General features: G+C 37.6%; 2 protein-coding genes across 2 annotated transcripts; both read right to left on the bottom strand.

Moving 5' to 3' along the window:
* Positions 1–550: 550 nt before the first annotated feature.
* On the bottom strand, positions 551–4954 carry krtcap3 (keratinocyte associated protein 3). Its single transcript, XM_084931078.1, has 6 exons — positions 4723–4954; positions 3136–3320; positions 2455–2514; positions 2154–2351; positions 1885–2019; positions 551–1634 (listed from the first exon to the last, which is right to left on the bottom strand). The coding sequence occupies exons 1-6, from the start codon at positions 4733–4735 to the stop codon at positions 1563–1565; spliced, it is 663 nt and encodes a 220-aa protein (XP_084787204.1). The 5' UTR covers positions 4736–4954; the 3' UTR covers positions 551–1562.
* A 67-nt stretch (positions 4955–5021) lies between these two features.
* LOC146393560 (nuclear receptor-binding protein-like) lies at positions 5022–16379 on the bottom strand. Its single transcript, XM_084931071.1, has 18 exons — positions 16216–16379; positions 15267–15636; positions 14969–15091; positions 14649–14750; positions 14418–14507; positions 14145–14185; positions 13944–14038; positions 13206–13289; positions 12542–12597; positions 12358–12456; positions 11265–11397; positions 10831–10921; positions 10483–10533; positions 10011–10146; positions 9852–9905; positions 9666–9729; positions 7525–7580; positions 5022–7235 (listed from the first exon to the last, which is right to left on the bottom strand). The coding sequence occupies exons 2-18, from the start codon at positions 15501–15503 to the stop codon at positions 7176–7178; spliced, it is 1572 nt and encodes a 523-aa protein (XP_084787197.1). The 5' UTR covers positions 15504–15636; positions 16216–16379; the 3' UTR covers positions 5022–7175.
* Positions 16380–17247: the final 868 nt, after the last annotated feature.

Here is a 17247-nt window from a genome sequence, read left to right as displayed (position 1 = left end):
TCATTGTTATGGGTGACTCCAGCAGGCTTACCTGATCTTCAGAAAGCTGAGGGAATACTAAGTCGTTTAGGAAAAAGCCTGAGTTAAGCCTTGTTATGTCCATCTCAGATTGATATAAGTTTGTATAAAATTCTCTGAAGCACTCATTAATCTGACGGTTTCCTACTTGTCTTTCACCATTCACATCCACAATAGCTGTGATAAAGGAACTTGGTGGAGTATTCCTTGCAAGACGAGCCAGAAAGCGGTTAGGCTTACTAGCTGATTCAAAAAGCCGTTGTCTGGCAAGAAGGACATCTCTTTCAGCCTTTCGCATTATCAAATTACGCAAAGATGTCCTGGCAATATTAAGCTCACTTAATGTTTCAGCTGATTTTGTTACATAGTATTGTTTCTCCAGCTTTTTTATATTATTCTCGATCTCTAACTGCCTTGATCTGATCCCCTCTGTCGTTGAGTCAGTGTGTGCAGCTTAGACTGCTGGCCCACATTCTGGCTTTCAGCTCCTAATATAACACTACTTAACATATAACCAGAGTACTGTAAATGCACAAAGACAGTCCAAGCACACAGCTTTAAGTCCACATTATGTTTAATTGATTCAGAGTAAAGTATATGTGTGTGAAATGCATGGGCTTACAAAAATTCTGGACACTACTTAAAATGATTACTGCTTACTTCAAATGTATGACCACCAATAAAAAGTTTACTTTTTAAAAAAAGCATACTCAATTTAATCTCACTACAGTTTTAGTTTAAAATCTCTTTGAAACATGTTTTCTCAGAATTTAAGCAAAAAGCTGACAAATAATAATGTAATTAGAAAAAGAATATATAAAAACACTTTATAATGCATATTAAATACAGTACAACCACATCAATGGCATGTTCAGCAAGAAAATAGGGTTCTCCATCCCAAGATACTCATTTCAGTTACCTTTACAATTATCTTTCAATACAACAAATTTCCAATTTACATAACATCTTCATCATAGGTTTCCAATTTGCATAAACAGCAAGACTTCATTTTCTGTGGTCCGCTGAAGGCATCTTAAATGCAGCACAGTGGATTAATAATCTGTACAAACAGTAAAACACTAAACATATTGCGAAAAGCTATATGTCTCTGAAATAAGCATACATGCTAAAACATACTTGAGTTAATCTAAAAACATTGTTGCTGGTTTTTCCTTCATGAACAAAGGTTTCATCGTATTGGCACACTTAAAACCCAAACAGTCAAGTAGGGGTACAGGACTGAAATCATTCTTTATATCTTACTTTGTACCTGTATATATTGTCTCTTACATTGGCATGAACGCTGAATCCCATCAGTCAATAGGGGTTTTTTTTGTGATGTGTTCACTAAATTAACATTAATTAGGCACACAAAGTGGAGCTGTGAGCAGCCAACTGTAGTAAACTCATTCCATTCCTGCACTACATTACTGGAGTAACACTACCCTAAATGACTGTAGAAGAAATAGTTCAGTCTGTGCAGAGATGCAGTCATGCTTTTTGGGATTTAGCCTTCTTAGATGTGCTTGCTACTTGTTGTTTAGTTACAGTTCGGGATTCGCACGCTCTCCAATCAGGTGTCGGCTGTGAGGAGAGCACTCGGCCTCTTCCTCCAACTAGAACAGAGAATGACACAAAAGACGAGGCATGATGAGACGAGTATGAGCGGTTTTGGTTTTTGCAATATGACAGAGTGAGCGCGGATGTCTACAGGCAGCCTTTATTTAAAGGATGGCTGTGTGAGAAGGAGTAACAATGAATAACTTCTGTGTCTGAATTAGACCAAGTATGTGTGTGTATGTTTGAGTCACACACCAAAGTTATACCCCTCAAGCATATTCATCTGGCCCACACAAAGATACACACCTGCTCTTTGATGTAGTTGTTCTTGCAGGGTGGCAGCCCCCTGAGAGCCAGTCCCACCATGAAGCACCACACTGACAGTCCCACTTCAACTGCCGAAAACACTGCACAGGGGATCCACAGAGCCAGGGTGGTGTCCTGAGAGATGGGAGGTGGTGGAAAGGAGAAAATGTGAGATAAATGTTGATCCTTTCTCATGTCATGCTTTAAAAATAAAAAAAATAAAAATCATATTTTACACTGAGGGAAGGGGAGGGGGACTTCAAACTCACATAGATCCTTGTAGTATCAAATGGACATCGGACACCAACAGGTGACCGAGCATTGATGGGCACCTGTGTGTCACTGCAACCGACCATCAAACCCTTCCCATCGTGGGCAATTGTGACACCAATGGCAAAGAGAAGTCCGACACAACATGCTGCTGAGAGCAAAGCATTCAGGATTGATGCAGTCAGGAGGCCTATTTGCTGAAAATAGATAGTACAAAGAAATTACATATATGAGGGGATGTGTACAGTGTCAGTGACTGAAGTGATCATATTGGTAGCTGAAGTCAAATTAAATTCTTACCACTTTGAGCACATTAAGGTTCCTTGACACCACAATGGCAATAATCCCAGTTGCAATACTCTGTAACATTTAAATCATGAGATAAGATGAGATCAGTCTTTAAGCTTTGCACAGTACAGGGTTTATTAAGTTACCAGCAATTAAACGAATGCATTAAATCATGTAGAAGAAGAACTTAAAATTTAAAACAAACAGGCTCTTTAACAGAAGTTAGGCCCATTATTGAAAAGTAAAAAATATCTGGTAACTTCTACTTCCTGTCTTACTTGTACACTCTTAAAATATGAAAGAAAACAAAGTTAATATCTTCTTATCCCCAACAAGTTTATGTGGTACATGACTGTAATTGTAATGAGGTCTGCCCCGAAGGGACAAGTAGCTGTTTGAAGAACCGGCTCTCCTGTAATCAGCAAGTTCAGTCTTGATTGCTTAGAAACATACTCAACACTATCACTGAGGTAAAGTTAAAAAAAAAATGTTCTTTTGATGTTCTCATGCATCAAACAAACGGAACTGCTGATATAAATGTGATTGCAGATAGCTCTGTGTGATAAAATCTTTAAAGTAAAATGTTTCGATGAAGGCAGAAACTCCTAGAGGTTTAATGTCGCTTGGATCACAACATGCTCATTTGAACTGCCAAGTTGACTTTAAAACACAAAAAGAAAACCACTGACTCACCAGCAAGCCCGAGGTGACGGAGATGATGTTGGTCACGGTGTATTCAGTAGAAATTTGCTGGCTGGGTTTGGAAATGTGGCGGAGAATGCTGCCATGGACAATGGCGCCAAAGATGAAGTTTATATGGCCGATGATTATAAGGGCCAACCCCTTTCTCATCAGCCTCCTTGGCCCCTTGTCCTTATCTGAAAGTAAAACTTTCGATTATTAACTGGCACGTACAGAAAGGTAACAGTGGGTGGTTTGATTGTCAATATAACTTATGGGAGATGAATCTACCTATTCCATACAAAAACAATAGACTTGTTATATCACATAGAAATGCTGTCCAGTCTTGGTTTTGCTAAAATTACAACCATCTCTAGAATGAAACCTACTGTGACACTCAGGCCTGGAGAAAGGCCTCCATCCTGGCTTCCTATACGTTTTAGAATTGATTTTTAAGATTTTTACGGTTATTTTAAAGCTCGTCTCAGTTTGGCCCCCGGTTACTTCCGCTGACCCCAGATTAGCTCCGCTGACCCCAGATTAGCATACTTGCAGATGACCGTACTTTTGTCATCAGGGCCTGTTGTCTTTAGACTACCTGACGATATCAGGCTTGCAGAATCAGTGATTTCCTTTAAATTGCTTCTTAAAACTCATTCTAACAGACCTAATTTTACATGATTCTATTACATGTGAACTATTTTATTTTCTAGCTAGCAAATTCATTACTTCATGTATATATTCTTTTTGTTGTATGCGTGGCATTCAGATTAAACCTACCCTTTGAGTATTACTCGTCCACAGTTATGTCAGAGAACCTGCTTTTAACTGTAGAATATAAATTATTTATGTATTTTTTACAGCTTCACAATTAAAAAAATATTTATAAATAAATGACTTGGATAATATGCATACAAAGCCGATAAATCAGTTAATCAACCTGTCAGCTCTCTCTGGTGGACAAACTAAGTACTTTAATGTTAATGCGGTTTCTTTTGACAAAACAATCTGAGCAGAAAGCTAAAACAGCTAACACTGGTGTGGCTGTCCAGCTCTTTGCGTCTCTCTTCACAATGTAATGTCTGTAAAGTCTCACCCATTTTTTTTTAACCCTTTTATCGACCCATTTACCTCTTCGTGTGTTTTATACACATGTGGTGAAAACTGCCCCCCCCCCCCAACTAAAACATTTATTATTATTATTATTATTATTATTATACATTCTGTACGTCATAACGAGTAATAGCAAACACGGGTGAAACAAGAACTGTGAGTGACCACTGGGCCAGAGATTGTTAGCGCGGACAAACGTGCTTCCTTTTACTCGATTCTCGATTACTTATTCGAGTTGCCATCACTTCTCTGATTGTTTAAAAAGCCAATTTCCACTATTAATAAGTTAAAATAAAGCAATAGAGAAACTGGTGGCTAATATATAGATTAGGCAAACTTTTACAAATGAATCCACACAGCAGCTGTAGGCCTGGTGGTCAGGTATATACCCGCAGGTAAGATGGAAAATAACAGCGGGAGGAAGTCGTTACTATGCAGTCTACGGTGGTTTTTACAGCACCTGAATACAATCGCAGGCAAACTCACCAAAAGTGCACATCTCTCTGCAGGGAACGACGTTTTTCTGTGAATAATGTCCAGAGTTTTCGGGCTACAGTTCAACAGCACGATAGCAGAAACTCCAAACCACACGTATGCCCCTATATTACTTCCTGTATGACGTCACCGATCTCACCTGTGTACAATCTGCACCTCTGTGGACGCGAAAGGCGCAGCAGTCATTTCAGACTATTCATTGCATCTTTGTTGTGTGTAATTCTCACTAATAGTGTATCCAGCACAAAACTGTGAAACTCTGATAAGTAAACGACTCCAAAAACACAAAGTCATGATGCAATTCACACATTTATTCGTAAGAACCAGTATTCTTTGAAATACAAAATGTAGGAATTTCAAAATATAACCAAAAGCTGGTATCATGGAGTAACTGGCTAAAGCTGCACACCCTGTACAATAACTTATTAACCAGTTTCATCACAAACTGGCTGGAAAGGTACAAAAGTAAGAGAGAACAGAGGTGCAGGGGAGAGAGAGTCAGTATAAAACTCAGGTGCATCACATTGGTTGTTTTGTTTTTTTTAACCACTTCTACATGTGTTGCATTTACATTCTCCTGGCTGGCATGAGAACAACTCTTTGGAAAATACAACCTTGCCAGTTCACAAACACACATGCAGACAGTGGAAAATAATTGAATAGGACAGAACACTTATGTACAAAAGAAGGTGGGAGAAAAATAGTGACCTGAACTTGGTGAAAAAGACCACTGAAATCACTGGATTATTATCTCAACAGAGAGGTGTACAGCTTAAATATTATAGCTCAATAACCAGCATTGGATTAAATATCAGTCTGAAAGCGCAAACAACTTTTCATCGGATTGCTAGACTAGTTACAATACACTTAGAAGTATATTTTTAATAAACTACCAGCACAGCAGAAGTTATCGTACGCAACAGTTGTTTTTCTAGCAATTTTGCTACCTGTTTAAGTTCCTAAATTGTTTGAGCTTTCAGACAGCAGTACCAGTAGTTCAAAAAGAGTTTTGTGCCACAATGTCACAAAAAGGCCACAATTAACTCCCTGGTCACAACACAGGTCTAAACAAGACCTATATGATGTAAAAGGTGTTTACTCAAGTGTCTGTGCTCAATGCAACAGGTCCGAGTTTTAGCAAAAATCACTGTTTAGCAAAGAAAACAACGGAAACACAACGGGTTGTGTATTGGCTGAGACTATCAGCGTGGTGTCTGTGCTGTTGCTGTAAACAAATAAAGAAAAACACATGCTATTTCGGATTAACATGTATAAAACACACAAAGAAAAGCCTGGGTCATCTCTCTACAAGATATGGCAGATGAGTTTAGTACACAAGTCTCTCTGAACGACTTAAGGGAAGAGTACCGTGTGCGAACCCAACAAGCAGCAAATGGTAAAACCAAACAACATAAAAACAATATGAAAGAAGGAATTACAGGCAAGAGCGCCTACAGTAAAGCAAACCCATAAAAAAATAAAAGAGAAATTCAGTAACACTGAGTTCACAGTATCTTAAAGTAACCAAGAGATCATCTTTCAGAGAAAGAGGGTAAGATGGCTTCTCAAAATGTGAAATGCACACACATTTTGTTGTGTACCAAAGGCCTTTTAAATTACATAGATTTTTTTTAAACTATCAAGTGAAATAAAGCAAGTGTCTGTTACCCAGTTTCAAACTATTCCACATATTTAACCCAACAGGCACTTGGGTTGGTCTAGCAAACACTGAAATTCAAAGAGGTGGGAATGCTCTATCATGTAACGAGGGGCCAAACGAGAAGAAACTGATGTAAGTTGTTTTCTAGATTTCCTTGGTGTGGAAACGCATCCCTCCACCTCCCTCCAAGTCACAATTTTGCTGACTGTCAACAGGTGTTAGATTCTACTGTAAAACAGGAGCAAGAAAACCGTGTGACTCTTAAAGGCCAGAATGAGGTCTGATGAAGTTTTACACCATCTCCTCCCAGAACACAAACAGGTCAGGCAAATCATTATGTAAACACCCTGCCCTGAAATACAACTGTGAGGAAAGTGTAGCTTTCAATATAAAACTGAAACTAAGTGTGATAAACTTGATCAATGTTCCAGCACTGATTAAGTTTAGCTTGCAATTCGACATACCTAACTTAATAGCCAAATCATTCAAAAGGATCTGGCATGAACATATTGTAGGCGTGTATGCATTTGACTTTTAAAATAAAAACTTCAAATTACTACTGGAGGTTTGCGTGGAGTCATCTGGCTTTACTTTTAATATTTGGGAGCTTTTAGGAAATGTTATTCCCTGAAGTAAGAAAGCGCTTCTCCTTTGGTCACATCATCGCTTAAGGCTTCGTTAAAAAATAAAATAAAAATGAAACAAGCAAACCAGGTAGTCACTGTGTTGAGTAACAAAAAAGAACATGTAACAAGGCTGAGAGCGATGGTCTGGTAAGCCATTGCTAGTGAGGAACTTGGTTGAATGATTCTTCTAGTTGAATGGCTACTGTGTTTTGGTCCACCTGCAAAGAACATAAAGACAATGACAACAACCCAGGATGTTATAATCACACATACATACAAATAAATAAATATATAACAGAAACTGTGTCAGGAAGTAAGAAATGTTGGCAAAAAGTAAAAAAAAAAAATGTCTCTGTGTGGGAGAGTATATTAATAATGATCAGCTGCCACTTTCAAACACTGGAAATAACACACACACACACACACACACACACACACACACACACACACACACACACACACACACACACACAATATGATTTTTTTTAAACACAGGAAAAAACCCACCTCACTGATTAAGCCCAGCTGCACCAACTCTGCGGACAAGTCTTGAAAGTTCTCATCTGAAACACATACCAATGTAGTTTGTAACAGTAATTCACAGTCACAACTTCAGCACACACACCCATGAAGCTAAAGCTAATAAAAGTGTTAAGTACCCCCCCCACACACACCACATAAGACGAATAAAAAAAACAACTACTCTGGTTGCTCTTTGCACCACTAAAACAGTTTTGTGGTATGGCTGTGCAAATTTTAAATGTTATAAGGCAACAAGCATCTAGTATTGAGGGGGCCGGAAGAGATTTATCAAATTAGAAGAAAAGGACAAAAGTGGTTCTGCCAGGTCAAAAACTGTTAAACCATGTTTGTCTCTTTTTGAAGTCTTAGTATCTCCCAACTCTTCTTTCTACAGCCATAAAAAACCCCAAATCTAATCTAGTTTTATCTAGTTTGTCAACATCTAATCCCGTTCTTTCTTTTTCACAGCAATATGTGACTGTACACACTGTTTACCTAAAAACTGGCAGAAAATGTCAGATAAAGGTGCTTACATAATTGCTAGGTTGCTCAGAATACATTAAGACATTGGTAAAATGTTCAGAACAAAGTATTATCACAAATTTTGTTGCCTACTTCCTTCCAAGACCACCTGTTTGGTTATAACCTAATGTTTTGAAACTTTTTCCATTATCGCTATAGTGGCTGCACTATTCTGTGCTTTGTGTGGTTTGTCATGGTCTGTCAATTTTTAATAACACAGCTGTCAGTTTATAACTATACCAGGAATGTGGCTGGGACAACGCAAGCTGCAGGAGGAGATAGAGGATCCAATAACTTTGACATTAACAAACACACCTGTGGGCCCCAGCTACGTGAAGAGGGGCTTGATATTCAAGTTCAGGGTGAGGCTTCCTCACTTGTTTGCTCCTTGTGGTATGGTATTAAGTCATTTAACAAAATTAGCACCCATTTACCTTTAATGTAAACATGCTTTACTTGTATATATGTTGTAGCAGGATTTAGCTTAACCATGCAAAATGCTAAGGTGGTGAAATCTGAGTGGCTCAATGTGAGTTAGGGCTTTTCTGTCTTTAAAAAATATCCAAGACAGTTGCAAGAACAACAAGGCGTGATTAGTAATTGTGGGTGCACGTGGAGGTAAAGTTTCATCAAGTATTTCAGTGGCATTTGGGTGTAAGTGTCCAAAAGAAGACATGTGGTGTGAGAAACAGAAAATGCTAAAGAGATAGAGTAAAGTGAATGCATGCGAGTATGTGACAAACTGAGTCTGTAAATGAGAGACAGGGGGATGAAAGCCCGGGAAGAGATGAGCAGATCTTGACACAGGAGGTGACAGCTGTCAGCTGCAGCCTTTCACAGGCCTGACATTCTCCACACGCCTGCAACATTACACATGCCTACCATACCTGTTTGTGCATGTGCATTAGATCAGATCGCACTGCCAGTTGTATGTTATATTCTCATTTGCCTCCCTTCAAGCTTCTACTTGTCTTTCAAAAACTAGCAAAATAAAAAAAAACAAAAAAAAAAACCTTTTCTTTTTCCATGATGAAGACTGATCAGATTTCAACCATCTAATAAAAGCACGTCAAATAAATTTTTAAAATAAGCACAAGATTTTCATGACACACAAGCGACAGCTAGTCTTCCAGCCTAAAATAGTCATGCACACTGTATACATTGTGACGCCATTCAAGCTCTCTCTGGAACTTCACTCTCACTTTCCTACATGGCTCAGTACAAACACGTGGAGACAGATACTTCATGTTAAAAGTAATAAAAATCACACTCAGATATTTACAACCTCGTCAACCTTGTTTACCAATACATGCAAATGAAATTCTATCATTAACCCTAAATCCAAACCTATCGACAAAATACTTATTCTTTATAAAAACCTCACTCTGAAGTCTGACATGTTTACATGTGAACCTCTACCAGAAGCCATTAAGGTTTAGCTGATGGAAATTTTAAATATTGTTTTTTTTTTGTGTGTTTATAAAGCAAGTCTTCCAAATTTTCTATACTTGACCGACAACAGCATTTAGCTTTTTCAAGCTCACTACACATGTGTCAGCGTGTCATATGAACTGATGATAAGATATGAAATATGTTGATCTTACGAGGTAACATGTCACAGCTTAGATGTCTATTCAGTTTATCCTCCATTTTCAGCAGTAATGTAAGCTAAAAGGACAGAAACAGATTGAGAAAAGGTTATTTTCATTTCAAGTTGTTGCAGCAGGGTTGTTGTATTTTGAATTATTTTAAAAATAAAAAGAGAAAACTGCTAATGTTATAACTCTTACATGATACTTTGCTCCCTCTTCGACAGGCTCAAAGCTGCACTGCATCTGAATAATCTGCAGAAAAAGAAGAGCAGTCACAATAGAACTTTATATGATGCGCTGTCTTCATTCAGTGGCCAGTTCAATGTCCATTATGCTGGTATAAGTTGTTTTACACACCTTCCGTGTCTCAAGCTCTGAAGGTTCAGGTGTTGGGGATTTGACTGGAGGGACGACTACAGGAGATTTAATAGTCTCCTTCTGAGCCTGATGTGGACAGGGCAGCCCAAATGCCGTCATTGGATAAATACCATTCCTGATCAAAAGAGAGAAAAAAGACAGGAAAATGTGGAGAAAACATAAAAAAGAAACAAAGTGAACTGATAACACAATGGAATAAGAATGGGAATTGGATAAATCAGTGTAATAAATATGGTTAATAGTTGAAGACAAAGGCCCAAAACACAACATTTTATTTTTTTAACAAATAATAGCCACAAAATCTAAGATACTGAAAATATCCAAAATAGTATCACATCATATAGTACTTTAAAAGATAAGTGGAGGCAGTACAAAAAACAGTCAAATGGCCCACTACTGCCTCCTTGTGGCCAGACCCATTTTTGAGCATACACAGCAGCTGTGCATTTACCTCACATCCTCCAGAAACTTGTCCAGCTCCAAAGCTGGAAACTGTGAAAGCCTACAGAAAAAAAGGGAATAGTACTTTTTTGAACCATTTGAGACAATATTTAATATAATATAATGATTAATGAAAAATACAAAAAACTAAATATGTATATATATTTTTTTGGGGGGGAGTTATTTGACAACCCTTCAGCTATTATATTGCTGAATAAACAGTATGTTCTACTACTAAACAACCTAGAGAATACTTTATATCACTGATGTTACTGCTATTTAAATAAGGTGCAAAATAAAAACATAATTTTAGATGTTCATTTAAACTACAACACGAATATCGTCCTTTGGCACTTACTTGAGCTGAACATCCTCTTTGGTCTCGGCAACAACCAGGTTTGGGTCCAGTTTCTTAGTGATCTCCTCGAGGGCATTCTCAGGAATCATGTCTGGGCAATTAAATTAACATAAAAGTAAATATCTTTAAATTTACACTTGCATACATGCTTGTTGCTGCATCTGTTCAAGAGGCAGGAAATAACACCATTAGTCACACTAGCTTGCGACCTGTTTTGCTCAGTACCACACCACAAAAAGATGATAATGAATTAGCAGAAAAAAAGCTTATGAAACTTGCAGTGCAATATGTTTATCACACTGTTAACAATGCAGTTTAAAGTTATGTTTCTAAATTTGCTTGTTCAGTTTTAAAAAAAACATGTCTTCTTCATGAGAGGTTTGCAAGTTTTAAGCCTGATAAAACTTTGTTTTTGCTGGGGGGAAGGGACTTACGTTGATGGCTGACAATACAGTGTGCAGCCAGCAGTTTTAAGAGCGGTACTTCAAAGAGAGCCTGGTTAAAAAGAAGCTCCCGGGCTGTAGGTCTGGCAAGAGGGTCACATTCCAGGCACTTCTGGATTAATTCCTATATAACATAAGAAAAAACCCAACAATTAGGTGAGCTCCTGTGTGCAAACACTTGGCAACAGTGGGAAGGAAAAACTCCCTTTTAACAGGTAGAAAACATTTGGCAGAACCAGGAGAGGGAGGGGCATACATCTGCCGCAACCGGTTGAGAGTGAAGGAGGGAGGCAGGACAAAGGAAACAAAAACTATAATATACAGAAGAAATGGGAATGAGACAAAACATTTTTTGAGCATGCAATTTAATGAAAGTAATGCTTAAACTGAAACACCTCATCAAAAGTTTAGGACCACATGTTTAGGACCACAAGGCCAAATCTGTGCAAAAATGTGGATTCGATGCCATTTTCTGTCAGCTGTCACTGTCATGATGTTCTGATGGCAAAGGCAAAAAAAAAATCATTCCCTTTTTGAACGTGGTCAGGTTGTTGAACTGCATAAACAGGGCCTCTCGCAGCACGCCATCGCTGCTGAGGTGGGACGCAGTAAGACAGTCATTTGGAATTTCTTAAATGATCCTGAGGGTTATGGTTGATTGGAAGAACCAAAAAAATTTCACCAGCACTGAGCCGGAGGATCTAATTGGCTGTTGTTCAAGACACTGGATGGTCCTCAACCCAAATTAAGGCTGTTACTGGTGCCGACTGCAGCCCCATAAACATCAGACAGCATCTGAGACTGAAGGCCTTCAAAAAAATGGTGTGAGGTGCTTTTTCCTTCAGTGGAACAATGGAGCTTCAAGAGGTGCAGGGGTATCAAACAGCCGCTGGTTATGTCCAGAAAAATGTTTTGTCTTACTCCCATTTCTTGTTGTAGTATGTTGAAGCTCTACTTGGAACCTTGTTAAGATCCAACCATGCAAAATATGATTTTTTGCCATTTTTTTAAGTGGTGTTAAACTTTTGATCAGGACTGAATAAAGATGCTGACGCCTACAAACACACGATATACTGAATCTCACCCTCTGCAGTGGGTCCTCCAGTAACTGTATGGCATTGTTGATGGCCTCCTGAGAAACATAAGAAGAGTCTCCATTCCCCTGAATCTCCAACAGTGCCATCTGCAACACATCAGCACTCATTAACAGACAGCTCTGGGAAACAGTTTAAGCTCTTATATATCATATACTACGGATCCCATCTCACCTCTAAGGCACACATGCCAAAGGAGTAGATGTCTGCAGCTGTAGTAACATCAACATCTACAATGGGAAAAGACAGTATGTACATATATTACATCGTAATCTAGACTAAGACCTATGATCCAATAATCAAAAGTGCGTCTTTGACAGCACACCAGCTGACCAAAAAAACCCCCAAAAACCAAAAAAAAACCAACCCAAAAAGAGATATTAATAAGAGCATACATGATCCTGTTGCATGAAGTACTTTGTGCCTGCAATTTCAATGGAAAAATAACTGTGCAATAAGCAAAAATATTAGAATAGGGCATAAGAATTTAGTATGCCTCCAAGGACCTCTTCCTTACATTTTATAATGTTCTATTACTTTGATGTTATATACATTTACATAAAATACTGTTTGTATAAAAATACAAGCTTGCCATATTTTATTTAACAGAAAGGGTTTTGAAGAGAAAAACGTGTACTCTCTTAAACTAAAGGAAAGAAAATGAAATATGGAACACCCTGACTTTTCAATCATGTTAATATAATAAAAATATTTTTGTGAGAAAGCTGAAGTTCATGTGTTTAAACATGTTTTCCAACAGAGCTGTATCATAGGTATAAATTGCTAATATCAGTAATAAGAGAAAAATAATATAAGGTCTTATTTTGATTAAATCTACCTCCATATTCCGGAGCAAAGAAGTGCAAGTTTTTCTGTTCCTCGGTACAAGTCTTTACGTGGTTGTTAATGGTGTCTGGAGCAACTGCAAATGAGATAAGGACAATTATTTTCAGAATACACAGAAGGATGAGAGAAAAAGTAAGAAAAGTCTGAAAAGTAAGCATAGGATAGGAAGAAGCAAAACTGCAAACTGAAAAAGGAATGAAAAAAAAAACAAAACAAGAAAGATATGCAATGAAAAGATGAACCAAATTCAGAAACTAGCGATGTAAATATTACCTTCTGTTGTTTAAACTTTAGTGTGGGATTGTCTGGAGGCTTTGTGGTTACACTTGAGTCACTGTAGCCATATTTACACTCAGAAAATTGGTTTTCTGAACCACATTATGCACAACTTTTGTTCCCTCATAAGATGTGCAGGACTGGTTTGTACAAGAACAAGGCAAAGATTTGACCATTATATAAGAAGTCTGAACTCCTCAAAGTCTATTTCCTGCTCAGCTTGCAAACTAAAAGCAATAATATGGGCTGTGTATTAAATATATTTAACACTGGCAAGACTTGAACACTTGAACATTGTTTCTTGTTCTTTTGTACATAAAATCACATAAATTTCCTGTTTAATTCTACGAAAACTTTGGTTCTTAATCCATAATTTATTATAATTTGACTCCTTTACTGTTGCTTTGCCTTCACTACCTAAAACGCAGGGGATGAAACCTGTGTAATTTTATACCTGATCCAATCTTGATGAGGCCGTTGTGCTGAATGAAGACAGTGTCACAGGTCAGGTTGCCATGGATGATGGGAGGATCACAGGAGTGAAGATAACTGCATATCAGGAAAAACAGAAAAAGAAATTACAAATACATACAATGTACTGGATTTCTATCAATGTGAGTGTATATTAAAATAAAAGAACATTTTTAAAAATGACCTTAGAGCTGAAAGAATCTGCGTGCACCATCTCTTCCAAGCCTGTAGGATCACACAATTTACCAGAGCAATTTCTAGTTGGTTTCCAAAATGGCTTGACATTTAACCAAATAATAAGAAGCACATATTTTTTACTATAATATGAAAACTACGCTTTGCTCCAGAAAGACAGTCCCACATTCTGGCTTTAAACACAGTTACTTTTTACCTTTAGAGAAGACTTTTCATATATTCTACTACATATGCAGTATTATAAAGTCTTTTTTTTTTTTACCTTTTCATTCATGGACTTGTGATTCTTCTTTGTCTTTTTCAGAAACTGCTTCAAGCTTCCAGATGACATATATTCAGTAATAAAAATCACCTTAAGGAGATAAAGAAGTGTGTAGAAAACACAAAGAGAGACATTGTTCAAATGTAAACTGTGATTATTTCAGGGCAATAGTAATAATTCTTATGGAGTTGACAGAATATGAAACAATGTCTCCAAAAGCCTGAGACTCACCCTGGCCCCGTTGTCCTTTTTGTCAGCCCAGTATTTGTGAAACTTGACAATGTTGGCATGCTCCAAATGGATCAGGTTATCAAATACAGCCTCTACCTTCTCCTAAATCCAAGAAAAAAGGACAGAAAGCATAGCAGTTATAATAAAATAGTACAAAATGTTGCTTTTCCACTTGCTCATAGAGAGTTCCTGTAAAGTAGCACCCGATGACATCACTCATAGAATTCAAAAAATGCCACAGCGTCACTATGAACTTTGTAACAATGTACCTGATCACTTTGTAACAATGTGCCTGATCACTTTGTAACAATGTGCCTCACCTCCAGCATTTTGAAATTTTTCCTCTCTGAGATCTTAACTTCATTCCAAACTACTTCCACTCCTTCTTCTGTGTCCATAGCCAAGTATGCAGCATCAATCCCTGGGACGTTACGCTGATTCACCTACATTTAAAGGGAAGAGCGGCTCATGAGATCAGATGTTTTACTACCAAAATGAAGCAGAAATCAAAAACACCTTCCTCAAGTTTTGTGTTTTCGTCATCTTTTTTTATTCTCTCCAGCATTTTGTTTTCATCTATGCCTCATTTTATAGTTTACCTCAATGATCCACCCTTACCTCTTCTTTACGTTTCTGCCAGCGGCCACAAGGGCTCTCTTCCAGAATATATGATTCATCTTCACTTTCGTCCTCATCCTCTGTCGCTGAGATAGTACTAGGCTGGACAGAGGACACAGATGGAGACACAGAGGGTCCACTTTGTACCTGGTGGGTAGTACTGGACATGTTTCCTGATGTGAGCTCTGGCTTTCCCTCAGTACAGGGAGTTCCTCTCTCCTCTGACTCAGACATCATAACACACAGGTTCTGAGTTGAAACAAGTGACACAATGTCTCTTTCTTGTTTCTCCTATCTCTGTTTGAACGAGTCACACATCCATCTTCTTCTCAGGCAGGCTTTTCAACAACGTAGCGATCAGAAGGGAGGACTGTAAACAATAACACATATGTATAGAACGTGAGAGGGCTTCTATAGGGTTTTTTTTAATAACAAGGACAACGTGTTCTAAGAGGTAGAAGAGTTGAGAATCATTCACATTTATGTCCATATCGTGTGTTAATAACATCTGTATTGATTAAAAATGGCTGTTCAACATCCAAAGGTGTTTTCACGAAGAATGGATGAGTCGTTAGTGCTAATAAATTAGCTACAATTCTTTCCAAGTAGTAAGAAGTTAAGATGCATTCAGGATGCATTAGCAAAATTTGTAATTCACGTTTCCTCTCCGACTCTAGTTTCTTTACCTATAATTGTGTGTTTAAGTTACTAAGAGAGGAAGCCCTGCGCTTTACTGATAGCTTAGACGCAAAATGACATTACTGTTACAGGAGACTAAATAACTCGTGTAAGTGAACTTATTTGGTTAGGTTCCTGCTAGTGTTCAATGTTAGCTTAAAGTTCAACCACCCACTCCTTTGCTAACTTTCCCCAGGCTAACAAGCTAATGAAAGGTAAATAAACAGATTGCCAACATAAAAAGTTGAATAGCAACATACTAACGTCTTACCGTGGATCACGAGAGCACCGCAAAGTTAACAAACAGCCCAGGGTTACATACTGATGAAAAAGCTGCAAAGAGACGGCAATATAAAAAATGTTAGTTCGCCATAAAAAAATGTTGCAGGGTTTCAAGTCCCTTTCGCACAGCATAAGTGGGAGGGGCGGGGCAACAATTGAGGAGCGCTTGCTTGCGCACAGAAAACGCAGAGCGGTGAGTACGTCGAATAACGCTATTTAAAAATGTTACACAAAAAGGCTACATTATTTTTGTCCAAAGCACTAGGCCTGAGTTCGAAATTTAGCTGTGTCTGGGTCCATAATTCCCCTCGATGTTGTGTGGGAGTGGTTAATATTTTTATCCGAACTTAACAACGCATGATCTAACAGACACACACAAAGAAAGAAACAAAATGTTGTGTCCGATAAAACAAATTAAATAATAAAAAAAGAAGAACAATATATAGATTTTTAATATTTTAGAAAAAATAAATAAAAGCAAAAAGTTCTGTAGCTACCGATTATAACTTCCTATATATATATATATATATATATATATATATATATATATATATATATACATATATATTCATATATAGATGAATGGATTGCTACATATAGATGGATATATACTTTGATTTTGTTTTTACTCCATCACACGATCGTTGAGGTTAAACACCATGAAAATTGTGTGATTATTTGAATTTGAGCTATTTCATATTCATATTTCCGCAACTGAAAAAAAAAAATCGAGTAATCGGAAAATTCCGAGTTAGGTATCTCAAATTATCAACCTACCAAATATTTAGTTTTGTATTTATTTTTATGCTGCACTTTTTTTTAACGTGCAAAATAAAATGCATTTTGCTCTGGCGACTTGTGTTGAACAACAATCCAGATAGATCCCTTAATATGAGATACAAGTTCAAAAGTTCTTACTGGGCATTGTAATTTCATAAATATGTGCTTGTATGTCACACAACTATTTTAGTAATTAATTAAACGTACGTATCTCGTGCCGGTTAGCAATGCTAAATTAATT

The sequence above is a fragment of the Perissodus microlepis genome, chromosome 1, assembly GCF_051167445.1.
Source record: "Perissodus microlepis isolate ML-2025 ecotype Zambia chromosome 1, ASM5116744v1, whole genome shotgun sequence".
Taxonomy (NCBI): domain Eukaryota; kingdom Metazoa; phylum Chordata; class Actinopteri; order Cichliformes; family Cichlidae; genus Perissodus; species Perissodus microlepis.
The sequence above is the reverse complement of the archived record's forward strand: the minus strand, read 5'-3'. Positions and strand labels throughout refer to the sequence as shown.

What these genes read in the sequence shown, in the direction of transcription:
- LOC146393560 (XM_084931071.1), bottom strand. Translation starts at nt 15,503, where the DNA reads ATGATGTCTGAGTCAGAGGAGAGAGGAACTCCCTGTACTGAGGGAAAG. An exon ending in GGCAGAAACGTAAAGAAGAG is followed by an intron (nt 15,092 to 15,266) that starts GTAAGGGTGGAT and finishes CTTTAAATGTAG; the next exon opens with GTGAATCAGCGTAACGTCCC. An exon ending in AAGCTGTGACATGTTACCTC is followed by an intron (nt 7,581 to 9,665) that starts GTAAGATCAACA and finishes TATGTGTTTCAG; the next exon opens with ATGAGAACTTTCAAGACTTG.
- krtcap3 (XM_084931078.1), bottom strand. An exon ending in ACCTTAATGTGCTCAAAGTG is followed by an intron (nt 2,352 to 2,454) that starts GTAAGAATTTAA and finishes ATCTATTTTCAG; the next exon opens with CAAATAGGCCTCCTGACTGC. An exon ending in ACAACTACATCAAAGAGCAG is followed by an intron (nt 1,635 to 1,884) that starts GTGTGTATCTTT and finishes TCTCTGTTCTAG; the next exon opens with TTGGAGGAAGAGGCCGAGTG.